This window comes from Patagioenas fasciata, chromosome 2 (genome assembly GCF_037038585.1).
Source record: "Patagioenas fasciata isolate bPatFas1 chromosome 2, bPatFas1.hap1, whole genome shotgun sequence".
Classification (NCBI taxonomy): Eukaryota; Metazoa; Chordata; class Aves; order Columbiformes; family Columbidae; genus Patagioenas; species Patagioenas fasciata.
In genome coordinates, this window is record NC_092521.1 from 41529590 (window position 1) to 41546103 (window position 16514).

Here is a 16514-nt window from a genome sequence, read left to right on the forward strand (position 1 = left end):
TTGTAGTCTTGAGTGAGTAAGCATTTCCAAACCCAGGGCTTCAGCTGTTCAGAGAGTCTTAGATAGATGTACTAAACCTGCCATGTCACTCAGAGTATATGTTTACATGTCTACACGCCATCCCTGCCAGCAAAGTATCCATTTACTATCAACAGAAGGTACTACTCAGTTCAGATCCAAGGAGTTCAGTTCTATCTTCATCAACCTCTCTAACCTTGTAACAAGCAAAGCTTGCAGATCTGATTTATTGCACACTTCTGCTGTCACTGATGAGTGCAGTTGCAAGCCTAATGACAAGCTCGTTGCTATTGGAACTTTAGTGCATGAACAGTCTTATTTAAACCGGGGACACAGAATACAACTCATGTGAAAATAGTGATAAGTTCACACATGATCAATTCATAATATTAGGCAGAATAGCAGGATACAAGAATCATGTTGCACATACCAGCCTCTTGACCTGCTCCATCCTTAGAACTACACTGCAACACTCACCAGCTCCCTCCTTTCACACAAACTTTGAGTCCCATTAGTTTTATATCTAGCATTACACAGCAAGTTAGATTCTACTTCCAAAGTGTCTAGACATAAGTTGTGTTGATACCCATGTCTTCCAGTGAAAGGCCATGTTCCCATGACAGGGAGTGTGAATAAACCCAAGAGGTTCTCTCTGAAAAAGGTCACACACTTCAAAATTTAAGAGCTTATTTTAATCCAAGATATGGCAACTGTAAAGTCCAGTTCATAAAAGGGCAACTTGCTCCTGCTAAGTCTTCATCTGCATAGTGAAAACAGTCAATCAATGCAAGTTCTAGTCAGTAGGGCTTCCCCATTGATTCCAAAATTTTCCTTCTCTCTTCTGCTGAGGGCATCTCTGGCTTCACACCATTCCTTTTCCTTTGCATCATGATGTCATGCTGTAAATGGAAGAAAATGACCATGAGAACACACATCTCTCAGAAGTCTCCGCCTCTGAGCTCCAAATGAATAAGACTCTTTAACAGAAGTACTCTTTATATATCAAGAGCCAGATACTAAGTCTCATTATCTTCAATTAAATTCTAATATATTTAATTATCATCTATCTCATAGTTTACCTTACTACTTCAGAAGACAGTGAAATTACAATAGTCCCATTATACTAATTTGCAGTTGTCTGTAAATAGTTTGGTAGTTTCTGCAATTATTTAAAAGCTAAGCTAAAAGACTCTTTACTACTATAGCATAAGGAAAGAAAATAGCAGAGAACTGCACATAGTTCCTTATGATACTTTTCAACCAAAGAGAGGAAATAAGGATATCACCAAATAAGAATGAACTTTTCCTAAGCTTTAAGTAAACATGACCGAAAACAAATTAACTCATATCTTACCTCAGAATTTCTTCCAAGATATCCATTCAAAACAGAACTTATGAACTTATTACTAGAAATATCTGACGCAGATTCCAGGGGAAACATACCAGGTACTGCAAGAACACTTACAGTCTAAAAGGGTAATCTTAAAAATACTTCACTTAGTTCTCCTATGTGCCTCTGCTTAAGTCTTCCAGCAATGCATATTGAAACTACCTTGGCCTGTAAGTCGCTGTAGAAACAGAAGCAGTCAGCACTAGCTAAGTCTGAAGAGTTCAGAAAGCAGTGTGTCAGAAGTAATGTACTGAAAGCAAAGCATGGACTAAAATTTAGAAAAAAATCTACTGTGCTTACCCAGAATTTTCTGCAGTTTTTGTACTTCAAAAAATAAGCAGTACACATATCCTTCTTATAGTTGTTGTCATCCATACATTTTCTAGAGGCATCCGTTTCCTTTAATAGGGAAAAGATACTTCAGAGCTGAGGGAAGGTACTGTACTTGGTGTCTAAAAATTCTAACAAGCACCAGAATATCTACGAAGATAGGAGGCAGCTTCTCAGATGAAAGAATACTATCAAAGAGAGCAGAAGAACATCTATCACAAGGGATAATCAGTAATTCCAAGCAATTACTTCATTTAGAGATAACAGACATTAGTACTCTTTAAACAGTAAGGATTGAGACCACAGAATAGTTGTTTACAAAGATACTTGGTATAACACACAAGGGACTTAAAAAAAAAAATAAAAAAAAAAAATCAATCAAGCTTGTCTAACCAGGATTTCAGTCTCTGGTTTTACAGGCAGAAAATTTAAGAGATCGCTATCACTTTTATTACTCATATTTATGAGGAATTACTGGTGGTTATTTCATACTTACAATAATGGACAATTTTCAGCTTTTCCCATCTTTAGACTCTTTACAAAACTTTATGCAAAATGCCAATGCGAGAATGCTATCCATTAAAAAAAATCTAAAAATTGCATTATTTAACACAAACATACAATCAGAAATCCCAATTTGATCAGCTTACCTCTACACATGGATTTATATCATGGTCTCTAAGCTGTTGTGCATGCCTGGACATTCTAGACAGACACTCGTACCTTGGCTAGAAACAAAAAAACAAGTTAAGCATCTACTTTTAATAGTAACTCAGGATTAAGTCTGAACTTCACCATGCAATAATGGACTTCCAATAACACATATGGTCTGATGTCTTAAAAAAAAAATCCTCAAAACACCACACCACCACAAAACTTCTGCAAAATGTTAGCTCAAAAGCACTAACAGCAAGTCAACTTATGCAAGTTTAGCCTGTCACCAAGACTGTTCACTCCCTGATAAATTCCCGCAGAGAATGGAGCCACTGCGATGACTCTCATACCAATCAGTCATATCCTTGAGGAAGTGACTATGCCCAGGAGAAACAGCTCCAGAGAAGCTGTTCACAGCCAACACACTGCAGACGCTTCACTTAATAGTGCAGGGGAGCAATATACAAGTAAGGTTCCCCCGATTTGTGCCTACTCCTTAGCTGGATCATATCTGTCTCTTCACTGAGCTTTCTCAGGTATAACAAGGGCCCAACCATCTCCTGTGTTGTTGTATCAGATATTTCACAGAAAATCAGTTTCACTCCAAGAAGGGACCAGAACCACTTACACTGTGCATAAAAGCTCAAATCACATTTTTTGCCAGCTTAGTAGTTTGACACTAACTCTAGGAACTCTAAGCTTGAAAGAGTTCAGTGCCAAGAACCTAAACTGACACAACATGAGATCAAGACAAACAGTAGACCCTCATTCCCTTTACTACTTCCCTTACATTGCCTCTGTCACACATACGGCCATGCAGGTATTTGTTCCAAACAAACACTAAATCTAACAAAAAAAATGTTTACCAGACAACTGAGCCAATGCAAGCAGAAACAGAACTGAGGGAGAGCTCATTGTAGCAAACTGAAGTACAGCTGATGAATATGACTATGAAAGAACATCCTTGCTTGATCTTGTTTGGTGCTTTTTTTTTCCTAAAGACATTGTTTCTATTTCTAAACTTGAACTGTTCATGTTACAGATTGATAACTGCAACTATGCAATAAAAAGTCAGTTTTGCTTAACATCAGCAAACAAAAAAAAAAAATCAAACACTGCTCTTATAACTCACAGACAAAACAATGTTTTAGACGAAGGTTCTTCTTTGGGTAAGAGCAAGCTATTCCAGGTGAAAAAGCTGTAGGTTTTATATCCTGTGCACTCCCCTGGTGCTTGGAATTTTTTTTTTTTTTGGCATTCCACATGATCGTTTTCTGCAAATGGCCCTTTTATAGAACAACATCAGGAAACACTTCCCCTTTTCCCTGAGAACTATCCAGTGTTTAAATTAATTTTACAAACTAGGCAAACGTTTGCTTTTTTGTGGGTGCAAGAGAGTTTTCGATCAGGCATTTCCAACTCAAATGGAAAGAACCATGTAGAACAATAGTATCATCTTAAAGGAGAGAGAAGAAAAGAAGTAGAAGAAAACAAGAGCAGCATATCACAATGCCTCATCTAAGCCAGTACCACAGACAACATTTTATAGGTTTGTATCTGTATTATAACTGTTTCATTGACATCAGAGGTGTAAGTACCACTTGAGCAGACATGCCTCAAGGTGTAAGGTATTCGACTGACTTCAGCCTTACTCTCTGAAAGAATATTCACAAGTTGTAGGATGTGTCATCAGCGTTCATCATACAAACTGCAATTAGCATTTTAAGTTTGATTATTTGACTATATTACAGTCTGCAACCATGCCCAGTTTAAGGAACAATGTACATAATACATACATTAAATACCTACTTAGTGAACAGTGAGTTCAGGTTCTCACGAAGCTGCTTAGTTCAGAGTAGGCAAATGCTTAAACGTACCACCAAAAAGGTCTGATAGCTCCTGCGAGTGTTTCTCTCTCCCCCCCCCTGAAGTACTACTTCAGGATCTGAACTATTATCAGCTAGAAGGGCAGGCAGGTCACACCAAAATGTTGCTGTATGACTGAATGAGCAGTTGGGCAGGAAACGAACCTTTCCCCCAGCTCTTGCACATGCACAGGCTTCTCTTCCTGCTTTCACATGACAGGTCTGAGCCCAATCATAACCAAAGGCTTGTCTACTCCACAGCTCTTAATTATGCTTTAACACATTAACAGTTGTAAACTGTACGACTGAGAAATACGTTTGCTGCTAGCACTCTTTAAGCCTCGAGCTTCTTCAGTTCATAAACCATCAGGATATTTTTCTATAGGCACCCTCTCATTGAAAAGTGTTTGGGTATTTTAAATGCATGTATACATACAACATTGCTAATTATGCCACAACACAGCCCAGCTTATTAAACCTTAAACCCTGGAATGAAGGCCGTATAAAAACCCAATCATTTTTATCGCTATTACAGTGGTGCGGGCGGGGGGCGGGAGGGGGCAGTCGGCGAGTCTGGACGCTCGGCACCGCGGAGCTGTCTCGCCCACCTCAGCCTTCCGAAGAGGGCTAGGGGGGGGGTAGGGGTGGGGGCAAGGTAAGTACAGAGAAGACGGGACGACGCCGGCGCCCACCACGCAGCCGCTGCCTTCCCTCAGCTGCGGCGGGGGGCCCGGAGGAGCGCCGCGATGCTGAGCGTCCAGACCCGCCGCCGCCGGCCCCGCTCGCCGCCTCATGCAGGTAACGGCCATGGCCCCAACGCCCGCCACTGCGCAACGGCCGGCGCGCGCGGAGCCTTCCCTCAGCACCACCTGTCGCCAGAGAGCCATGCCCGGGCCCTGCCGCTCCGCAGCCCGCTGCCGGGCCCCCCGCGCCGTCTCCCAGCCAGGCAGGGCTCCCCCAGCCCGCGGGCGGTAAAGAGGGAGCGAACCTTCCTTTCCCCAGCGGCAAACCGTGGAGCAGCGCCCGGCCCCAGGCACGGTAGGCGGACGTGCAGCGCGGGTCGCCGGCGGCGGCACTCACCTCCGTCCCCGGCCGTGTCCGCGGGAGCCCGGGGCGGAAGGGGGCTGCCCGTCTCCAATTCGAAAGACGTCAGCGGCTCGGGCAGCCCGCTTAAGTACGGGCGCAGCCTACCCCGCTCCCGGCCTCGCGGCTCCCCCCAGCCCAGCACCGCCGCCGCCCACGCCCCGGCGGCGCTGAGTGGCAAGGCCGGCCCGCCAATGGCGACAGCATCGGGCCCGCCCCGGCCTTGAGCGGCGCCTCCTTCCACCAACGGGGCGGGCAGCGCGGGCCGCAGGCGCCGGCGGCGGGGCGCGGCCGCGGCCCTGACTGACGGGGGGAGGCGTCCAACCCGCGGTGCGTGTGGGCGGCGGGCGGTGTGGGCGCGGCGTGTGCGGCAGGCTGGGCTGCACCGCAGCGCATACACTACAATGGCTGCTGGAAAGACGGGAAAGCAAACAATTTCCAGGCCCGCCGCGTCCAGCCCGAAATATGGGGAAAAAATTACAGAAAAATCGGAGAACACTGTAAAGGGTGGAAACGGGGCGCAGAGGGGATGCTGAGGCTCCCGCGGTGAGTCTGCTGCGGGTTTGGGGGGCAGGCGCCGGGGTTTAGCAGGGAAATATCAGGGTTATTTAAATTATGAAGGGGGAGGAGGAGAAGGAGGGGGAAGAGGAGAGAGGAGCAGCGAGCAGTGAGGAAAAGTTTGTGTTAACCATCCCTCCCTTCCATCCCTCTCCCCCGTCTCCCGCAGCCCCCCACCACCCCGCGTCGGACCCCCCCCGGGAGGGGAAAAGCAGGGGAGGGGAGCCGAGGCGAGCGGTGCCCCCCCTTCTCTTCCTTCGGAGGGAGAAAAAGAGATGATTTTCAGAAAAAAAACCTCTCTCAGGAGTTTCCTCCACTCCTCCCCTCCCTCCCCGCGGCGCTATGTTGGTTCGCGAGCGAGCGGGCGAGGCGAGCGGGCTGCCCGGGGGACGGCAGGAGGGCGCGGGGTGCCCGCCGCAGACCCCCTTGGCGGGCCGGGGCCGTGGCGGCGGCGCGGGGCAGGAGCGGGAGCTGCGCGGCCGCCCCCTCCCCTCTTCGCCTCTCCGGAGCCTGTGCTGTGAATGCAGTGACAGCGGCGAGAGCGGCGAGAGGGAGCGGAAGACATTAGAGACCGCGGTGCCGAAAAATGAGGGAAAAAATTAATATAAATTCACCCCCCGCCTCAAACCGGCCGAATTTCGCACAGAAATTTCCCCCGTGGACCCAGCTACCGGTGGGGTGTCCCCCGGACCTGGCGGCCGCGTCTTTGGGGGGATCCGGAGGGACTTTGGGGCACTCGACCCCCCTTTCCCGTCGTTTTTTGGACAAAAGTTTTTTTTTTTCGTAATAAAGAAACGAATTTGCCTGCTCTCCCCCTCCGAGTGGCCCAGGAGCTTTTCCCTTCCCCATCGGTGTGTGTTTAGAGAAAAGTGTGAACCCAAGTAAGTGCTGAGTCGTGTTGCATTGGGGAGGGGGGTTTGCTAACTGAAAGCAGGAGAGATCCGGAGAGAGAGAGAGAGAGAGCAGGGACAGCTTGTTGTCAGTATCATAAACAACCAAAATGGAGGGAGAACTGAGGCATATAACAAAATAAAAATCAGAAAAAAATGCCAAAAAATACCTAAAAATCGGGGCTGCTCCCCCTTTTCTTCCTCAAGGTAACAGAATAAAACCCGTGTCTTCCCGAGACCGTTTTAAGGTTTCAGGGAGCAAGGAGTTAATATTTATTATTTTTTTTTTGTTGATGAATTCTTTGGAAAGGCAAAAGCCTCTTATAACTCGCCACCGACAATGAGAAAACGTGAAAATCCCTTTCAGGAGAGAGAGGTAGGGGGAGATGATAGTGCAGAAAGTGCATAACTTGGGGGTAATGTGGAGTGATCCTAGATAAGATAAATGCTGTATGTGCTGCTTTATAACTTCCTTTTTAAATGCTTTTTTGTATGTTTGGGGGGGTTTGGGAGACGGGGGCTCTTATTTTTTCCCTCTGTCTCTCTTTTTTTTTTTTTTTTTTTTTTTTTCCGGACCGGAATCTAATGCCTTTGTAGTGTCACTTTCCTGATCTAATTAGGATGTGTGAGGCAAAGAGTAAACCTTTCCGGTTTATAAAGTGCGTTTTCGTTGCCTTTGAATTTCAAGTTTTCCTGGTGGCTCCCTCCTCTATTTAAACCGGATTCTTCGGAGTAGTGTGGGGTTGAGGTAATACTCCATAGGGAAAGCAGGGAGGGCTCAGGGGCAGGGCACCTCGTCTGCGGGTGGTTGCTGATTTCCCTGGCACGTTCAGTTCACCTGTTTGTCTCCTACAAAGAATGCGTTCTGCACTCTCCTCGTTTTATTTATGTAAAATAATGATGCCTCATCTCGCCTCATATTGAAGTTAATGCGAAAGTGCTGCTGATGTTGGTTCCACGTGGGATCAGGGACATAGCAGGGCATTTTAAAGAGACAGCTTCTCTTTTCCTAGAGTTATCATCACCTCTGCAGCACCTCTGCCTCTAGCAGAGGGATGGTTCGTTGTTGTTTTTTTTTCATGGGAAGGTATCAAATCGGCCCTGGTCTGATAAATTAAGGCAGGATAGTAGGGGAAAACGTGCAGATTCGTTTGGATCAAAGCAATTCTTCTGTGTGTGGCAGGTCTTCAGTAGAGTTTTCTTGGTGTGTTAATTAAAGTGCTGTGTTTTGGAGAGCGCTTTTTTGGAATGGATGTTGCAGAAATGAAATAAATTCAGGTTGTTTAATATTAAAACGTGGTGCTGTTCTGCTAGCTATGAATTCCCTGGGAGGAGACCCATGTGCATAGGGCAGTTTCACAGACACTTTGTAAAAGTTGTGAAGTGTGTTATTTTGACTTTGAATAAATGCAGTTTTGTTGGCGACACCTGAGTTTGTTGAAAAGTATTGTGGAGCTTGTTCTATACTTAAATCTTCTGAAAAGTCCCAAAAGGTTTTGAAAACAGTGAAAATAACCGTAGATTTTAATTGGCCAAACTAGGGGCTTTTTACAAGTACACCTTAGCTGTGTAATTATAACATCACTTGGAAGATTTGCCTCTGGCTTTGTTTAAAAAAAAAAGAAAGATCATCTGAACTGTAGTCTGTTTTTGTGTATATGTGTGCATGTGTGTGTGTACAAGCTTTTAGCATGGGTTCTGGCTGGTTTTTGCTCAATTTTTAACTTGTAAATGTTTAATTCTAATGATGAGAAACGCTCTGGTTTTCCCTATTATATCCTATGTAATTTAATATTCAGTGAAATATCTTATTTAAAAAAATAATGTCGCATCTTAATATGGCAATTTGATGTCTTTATGAGGAATTATGATGTTTCCTTTACATGTGGGTTGTTTTTGTAGTCTTTGTATTTAACTCTACATTAAAAATTGAGTACAGGTATGTGGTTCAAGAGAGAGAAGGTGGAGTACTGAACTTGTAGGGAGGCTGTTTCAGCAAATGTTTCCTTTGAACTTGTGGAAGTTGAGTATCAGTTATGATAGCCCTCTGTGTTGAATAGCATGTGTTCGCAAATGATCTGTACCTTTTCTGCAAGTGTGACAAAAGAAGCTGTTGTACAGTAGTTGTTGACTAGGATAGTCTTGTGGTTAGAGATTTTGGAAGAAATCTCAAAGTTTTCCAGTGACTCACAGTTGTGAAAATTAAATCACATTAAGTACTCTTAGTCTAAAAAAAGGCTCATTAAGGAAGAAAGATTAATCAGTTTGTATAAAGGAATCAAATTGAACATTTTTCCAGAACTGTCTTTTAGAGTTTAGAGATCTCTTTTATAGTTAGCAGGAATTCATACTTTAAAGTTCCTTTCCAAATATTTCTTACACCCATCTCTTCTTTTTATTGACTGAAGTAACATTATCTTGAAATGCATAGAAATTGGAAAAATTAATAGCAGTACACTGTGTGTTGGTGTTTTTAATGTACCATGATAGATAGTAGTAGATGTACAGAACTCACTTCAATAAACTAGTTAATGGTACTGAGAACAGTATTTAAGAACTCTTCGAATACTGTGTCTGTGACCATGAGTATGAAGTGTTTAATGTGTTATTGCATTTTTACCGAGTTGAGAGCTTCTAAGTCATTAATCCTGTAATGCTGAAAATAGGTATAGGCACTTATAAGAACAATATGAAAGAAACACATGTTGTGGAGTATCTTTCTTGACTTACAGTTATGTATTAAAAAGTAAATTCAGTGTATCCAACCATAGTACAAAATTCAGGACATAGGGAGGAGGTAAAGGAAAGGGTGTTCTCTCAGAATTTGATACTCCTCTCAACTGGGTTTAATTTTAAGGTATAATCCAGATGGTGATAATAATAGCAGGAGATAAATGTTGTTTAGGATTGTTTTTTACAAACTTATTATCTTTTTTGTAGAAAACTGAATTCTTCTTGTGGGGATGATGTGGTGTTTAACTAAAATAGAACTTTCAAAGCTTCCTTCTAAGAGCTAAGATAGTCTTCTCTATTATATGTTGCTCTGGTTCTATACATGATTCAGTATGATTTTTTCAAATTTTTCTAAAGTTAAAATATCTGAGGAAACAAATACTATAGGCTGCTGTTGGTAAAGTTACCCTATTTTTTGTAGGCAAACTGTAGATCTGTAAATGTATTAAAATCCTTCTTAGAAACTGATCAATCCTATTCAATAATATTTAAAAGTTAATAACTACAGTATTCTACAACAGTACAGCAAATACAGGAATCTGAATTGACATGCATTCAGCTTTTCTTGAATGCTTGGTTCAAAAGCGTCTCTTTATGTGTACTTTTCATTTAGTAATTGTCCTGAAAAATTAGTTTCCCTATGTAGAACTTTGAGATTTAAATTAAGAAACTTTTTTAAAGTTTGTGTAACTCCAGAAAGCACTGCATACAAAATGCAGCCACCTGTAATGGTCGGCCACCTCTGCAGCTACTCAGTCAAAATGGTGCCCTTAAGCCTCCTCCTTTCAGGGTAGCGCATGTGTTTTAAAATTAGTGGGTTAAAGAGGGCACTGCTCAGGTTCTAAATAAACCACTGTTTGTAACTGTTCAAGGTTATTTTGTTAAAAAGAGATGGTTTATTTCAGAGTGTAAACCATAAGTTTTTAAAATTTTGTATCTATAACCTCTTACATCTTTAAAACCAGATTTTGTCAGCAAATACCTTTTGGGAGGGTTCTTGAACGAGTTTATCTGTTTACCAAGGGGAGATACTCTCAAAAACGTGAAATATGTTAAAGCAATTAGACCGTTCTTGAATCAGTGTAGAGTTAAAAGAAACCAGCAGCCACCACCACCAAAGTGACAGAACACTTGCTTTCAGGGAGATGTTCTCCAAATATCTGCTAGTAGTGAGGATTTAGCTTGCCTTGCTTTTGAAAGAAATGTGCAGCATCTATCCACTGAACTGTTAAGCATCTTTAACCAATTATCAAATGTTCAGGTAGCATTCAAAAACTATTTTTAAATAATTCATGTATTAGAACAAAGTAACATTTTGTATTGATCAAATATAAAATGTTGAAATTTCTGAAGTGTAAGGGATTTTTTTTGCATTTATCTGTGCATTTTGATAATGGAGTTTTGTGTATGTTTCCTGCTAATCAAAAAATCACATCTAGAATTTAATTAAATTTATATTGATTTTTAAACTGTGCAAACTTGTAACTTGAATGTAAAACATCGATTAACTCACAGTGTAATCACTTATACTGCTGCCTGTATTTTGTTTTTATTTTTTCAAGGAATATAGTGATCCTTTATCTGAAACTGAATGGATTACAGTTATTAATGCATTTCAAATGAACAGTTGTCCACCAAACATCAAATGCAAAAAATTCTAATTGTATGCAAGTTATGAAAACCTATTGTTGAGCAGAACTGGTCACCATTACTCCAAGTTCAGTTTTACTTTTGTTCAGTTTGGCTTGTTAAAGTATTTTTTGTCTATTTCATTATCAGTGTTCACCTGTTATTGTCTCATCTTAAAAGGATCAATTAGCAAAAATGAATAGAATTACAAGGAGTTTTTTTTAAATTTTTGAGAAGCTATGCTTTTAAAAATAGTTATGTGATAACAATGAAAAAGGATGGGGCCTTCTCATAGGGTATATTAAAATTGTTAACATTTAAATGGACCCTGCATGCCTTGTGAACAGTTACTATAAGATCATGTTTTTAAAATTAGTCACTGTACATAGCAGGGTTTTGAGGTGACTGTGTAAGTACGTACTTGACAGTGGAGAGTGGGAAAGCTTATATAGTTATTCTCATGTTGAAGAAATAAATCAGTTTCTGTTATAGCTTTCTTTGTAATAACTTCTGTCCCTTTCCTAATTCGCTGTATGTCCAGAGCATAGAGATACTTTGTCAAATACATTAAAATATGTGGCCAGAGTGATGGGCTATTTTACGCATGCCCAACCCTGGTGGTTTTGATAGACTTACAAGTGGGCACAAAGAGAGCAGAATGTGGCCCAGTGTGCATAATTTTATTTTATTTGTTTAAAGGAAGTGGAAGAGACAAAAAAAACCCAGAGCTGAACTAGTATAAAACCAGAAAGTGAGACAGACAAAACAAATGAATGTAGACAAGTGTGGCTATAATACACAGAACAGTAACTCAAAACTCTGAAGTAAAATAGCTCCAATCAGCTTTGAGAAGTCAAGTGGGAATCAGGAAAGTAAAACCTAGAATTGCCATCAGATGTAATTAAGAAATAACTATGTAAAGGAACTTGGAAAAATGCAAAAAGTGACTGTTACAGTAAACTGAACTGCTATAATCTTCTTTTGCACTTAATGTGCTAAATTCCTCTCTCAAAGGAGAATATCCCTAGAAATCAGATTATAAAGTGTTTAAAGGGAATTATTTGTCAAAGTTTTGTTGTTTTTTTTTTTTTTAACTGAAGTTATAATAATAATAATCTCTTCCACACTGCTGTAGAAGATACTTTATTTGTTATCATATAACCATGCAGATTGCATATAGACTTACATATTGTACAGGTAATTCACCTGATAGCCTGACACTGTGTATCACTGACTTTTACCCTAAGAGCTTTTCTTTCTTGTTGTGGGTCACATTACACTTTGGAGACTGCCAAATCTGAAGCATTTCTCGTGAAATAATATGTAATGTTTGATTTTGTCTTATGCACATTTGCTGTGAATTGCCAAGTAACCAAAAAGCAAGGAGAATGTCAGAAAATTTATCTTCCCTCTTCATTTATTGAGTATGTATTTGTATATTACAGGGTATCATTTACTGGTGCATGAGTTCTCTAAAAAGCCCTCAGAATCTGATTCTGAATTAATGAGATCTTATTACACTAAATGTTTGAACAGCAGAAAGACCCTGTGCATGCAAATCAGATTTTACTGTCCCAAGTGCTTGTCACTTCTAATAAAACTGTTTATTGTGTAGTATACGTATTTATCGTGAATCCTACATTTATATGTAATGTAGATACGCACATGCATTTTAAGGAAACATCTGGCTGTTTAGGGAGAATGTCATGTCTTCTGAATCAGTTGTGATATAGGAACTTCATTTTAAAGAGACCTTTTTGAAGAAAAGGCAGAAAGATTCTGGCAGCTTACTATTAAATTTCAATCAAGCCTATATAGTTAGTAATAAAACATTTACAAGTTTGTGAATGTTAAGTTTCTTCAAACTCTCACTGTCACGTGTGGAATTTTCATTTATACTAATTGTGCATTTACTACAGCTGCCTACATGCAAGGCTTAATAATAATATTGTATTTATCACACGGAACTATAGGTACAGTATGAATATGTAAAAGTAAAAATTGCCTACAGCTGTTCTTATGTTTTCATAAATGATACACCACAAAGGTGTAAATTTATGGTGCTAGCTACCTGTTATCAGTTACTGGTGCTTTTACCCTCACAATCACGTTACAAAGAGTGAGTATTAAGCTGGAATAAAACAAGTGTAAAATCCTGTCAGAGTTTTGTGCTCTGTTTAAAAGCTAAACATAGATATCGTTCAGGCTTATTTTGTTCACTGGAAGTTATTGTGGCCAATACAGTCATAATTTGTTTAATCTACAACACTGGGAAATGGTGAACCACGTAGTTTAGAGAAGGGTTTAAACATAGATGATCACAATAAATGCCAGTTAATTTCAATCTGTAGATTTTTTTTTCCTCTGTGACTTGACAGTTTTCTTTAATTCTTTCAAATACTGGGATAGTGTTTAGACTAAATCACTTCTAATTATGCCCCAGCATAAACATATAGCTTATGGCTATATTTTAATCAGTTTCAGAAAAAGTAGTAAAAATATTATTGCATCTCTCAAAGGTTGGTGTTGCTACATGGTATTTTAAATGGTGTTTAAGTACAGTTATAAGCATACCAGTACAATGAAATCAGCTCCTTTTCTAAACAACAAAGTTACATTATTTGTTACTTAAAAAGTCACCAAGAAGCATAATATGTTAATTAGCCTAATTATTCAGACTGCTTTTAATATGTGTTGAAATTGCTTTTAAAAGTATATATGAAATATTTATATCAAACTCGTTTACTTTCTCATTACTTGTAAAATGTTCTCCCACTTGTAATTTTAGAGGTTTTTTGTCTTAACTGCACGAATGTACCCTTTTCTTTTGGACATGCTCTTCTCTCAAACCAGCAGTTCTTTTACTTATTTAAAACTCTTTTGTTCTCTGAGAATGAATTAGTGTCCCATTAGGTATTGATATTGATCATTTTTGTGCTACAATAATTGTGCTGAGGAGCACTGTGGAATTAACTTCTGATGATGATGCTACAAGTGTAGAAAAAATGGGTCTGGAGTAACACAGGAAACTTAATCATAGTGTATGGGGGTGACGGGAATAGTCTGAAACTGGATGAATGTTAAAACAAGCCTGTGAGGAAAAGAAGTCAGGTCTTGTAGCCTTAATCAAATGCCTTGTAGCATTAATCAAATGTGTGGTATTACTTTTTCTCATAAGAAATACTCAAATGCACTCATAGCATCAATTGCTGTAGAAGGCAAACAGAAATTTAGGTTACACTTTCAGAAATTACAAACTATGAAAAAGTTGCTTGGGGAAAAAATGGTTTTAGAGGTCTGTCCTGTAATATAATATTATTTTACCTTTGAAAACTTGAACACTTCAAAATATTTGAGAACAAGTAAGTTAAGATCATCTTGAGTAATACATTTCGGTTTCTAGTACAGTTTTTATCTATGCATCATGTAAAACAAACTTCTTACTCTTCATTATAGTTAAGTATTTGTACTGAAAGGAAAGTACATTTAAGCAGTTTCTAACTGCATTGATTACTCATTCATTTGATTGGAGTAGGAAGATGCTTTAGTTTGGGGAGGTCGAATATGCATTATTTTTTTCTATTTTTCTGTAGTTTGCCTAATAAAATTAATGAACATAAAAGGAGACTAGATCTTTCTTCAAACCGTGAGTAAAAAGGGAGGTGTGGTCAGGAAGGGGCTCTGATGACTTAAATCACTGCCCCCTCAGTCTCTCAAAATATTTGAAACCTATGAATTTGTGATTTCAGTCACACAGTGATGTACCTCAAAACTGATCACATATTCAGTTATCTTGAAATGAACTCCACAATTCTTCATTAGACAAATTTAATTTTTTGTCTGAATAAGTGTTTGAGTACTGTGCTGTTTGTTGCAGTTTTTGTCAGGAATCAAGCCACAGAAAGTCTCTCAACCCTGAGCAAACCCTCAAAGACTCCACAAATGCCCTAGACCTCCCCTATTCCTGTCACAGGTCTAGTTGTTAAACTGTGGTTGGAGGTCAGATAATCCTTTCTGCTAAGCATCTGACTTTTATCATAAAGGAGGTAGTTTGATATTTGGTGGTAGTTATAGCATAAAGGTTTTAGGTAGGTAGCTTAACAAAATGCTTGAAGTCAGGCAGAAATTTGCTGTCAGGTTGCAAGTGCTCTGTAACTGTTACGTGAAGTAGTACTTAGGTCACATTTGTATCACTAAGATATTAAGACTCATAGTTTGAAGAAGACAGAGCTTAACTGATTTGTTAATTCTTCCTTCCCAAATATACGTAAAAAATTGCCACCACTTTTGCTGCTGACAGTGCTCTGAAGATTATCCATCCATATAGAGATATATATATATATATATATATAATCTCTGCCTCTCCCAGCTTTTTGTAGTTTAGGCCTTTGTAGGAAGGTTAGGAGGTCTAGTTGATGGAGATCATAATGTATTTGTATCCCTCTTATGAATGAACTGTTACTTAGCAACTTGGTAAATTCATGATGTGATCTTGTGTTTGGGGGGTACATCTGAGAGAATATGTAGTCAAAAAAACGTACGCCTCCCCTCCCCGCCCCCCCCCCCCCATGCATGGCAGAGCTCAGGCCTGAAGAACAAGTATTCTAGCTTCTTGCATTGGATATTTTTAGACTGCTTATGTGGAGATAAAAATCTATTCTTCCCCCTCCCCCTTTGTTGCATTCATCAGGTGTTTAGGAAGTCTGTTCCTTGGTACTTTTTGAATATATTGCAGTGGCTGGCAAAGTTATTAAATTACCTGAACTACAGAATTTGTAGATGGAAGACGGAGACTTTTTTCCTGTCTGATCTCTACCAGATTATTTGAAAGTTTCCTTGACCTCTTCAATAGTACTTTACTATAAATCAAAACAAATTAAATTGAACAAACAGTCAATAAAAATGCATGTCCCAGGTTCCTCTGGTAAAGCTTATTGAAATCCAGTTGGATGCTGACAATTCTTTTCACTGTGACCTTCAAGATACTGATTACTTCATGTTTTCCAAATATCATAATTTCCATCAATCAAATTCTAGACAGGTCATTAGTAAATGTACAGTACTAACTGTGTAGTGTGTAATAAGAACATTTTAAGCCTGTTTCAGAATGAGAGATCGACGTTAAAACTGAAATGCTTCTGAGAAAGCAAGTGGTATTTCCCCATCTGTTTTGTTGTTGTAACATTCAAGATTGTTTCAGGTGACACTCATGAAAAGGGGTGATCTTTCAGGTTGTCAAGAATCAAGCTGTTGAGGGTTTTTTTTTATAGGTTAAACCCAGTATTTTTTGGTTTAGCATCATTCAGAAATTGGTGGTCATTAGGGAACAGTAGAGTCATGTGTTTCTCAGCAGGGGAAGCTGCT

The 16514-nt window shown here is 39.9% G+C and overlaps 2 protein-coding genes across 10 annotated transcripts in view; one reads left to right on the plus strand and one right to left on the minus strand.

Moving 5' to 3' along the window:
• Positions 1-688: 688 nt before the first annotated feature.
• On the minus strand, positions 689-5493 carry CHCHD7 (coiled-coil-helix-coiled-coil-helix domain containing 7). The gene is made up of 4 exons (XM_065831303.2): positions 5338-5493; positions 2389-2466; positions 1709-1807; positions 689-917 (listed from the first exon to the last, which is right to left on the minus strand). Exons 2-4 carry the CDS (start codon positions 2440-2442, stop codon positions 816-818), a joined length of 255 nt encoding a protein of 84 aa, XP_065687375.1. The 5' UTR covers positions 2443-2466; positions 5338-5493; the 3' UTR covers positions 689-815.
• A 171-nt stretch (positions 5494-5664) lies between these two features.
• Positions 5665-16514, plus strand: part of PLAG1 (PLAG1 zinc finger) — a 50848-nt gene continuing 39998 nt past the window's right edge. For 8 of the 9 annotated variants that reach the window (XM_071804092.1, XM_071804091.1, XM_071804097.1 and 5 more), the window contains exon 1: positions 5665-5886. The gene's annotated coding sequence lies outside the window, so the exon portion shown is untranslated. Of the gene's footprint in view, positions 5887-6657; positions 6780-16514 lie in introns of those variants that run through there. The other variant, XM_071804096.1, reaches the window with a different exon arrangement.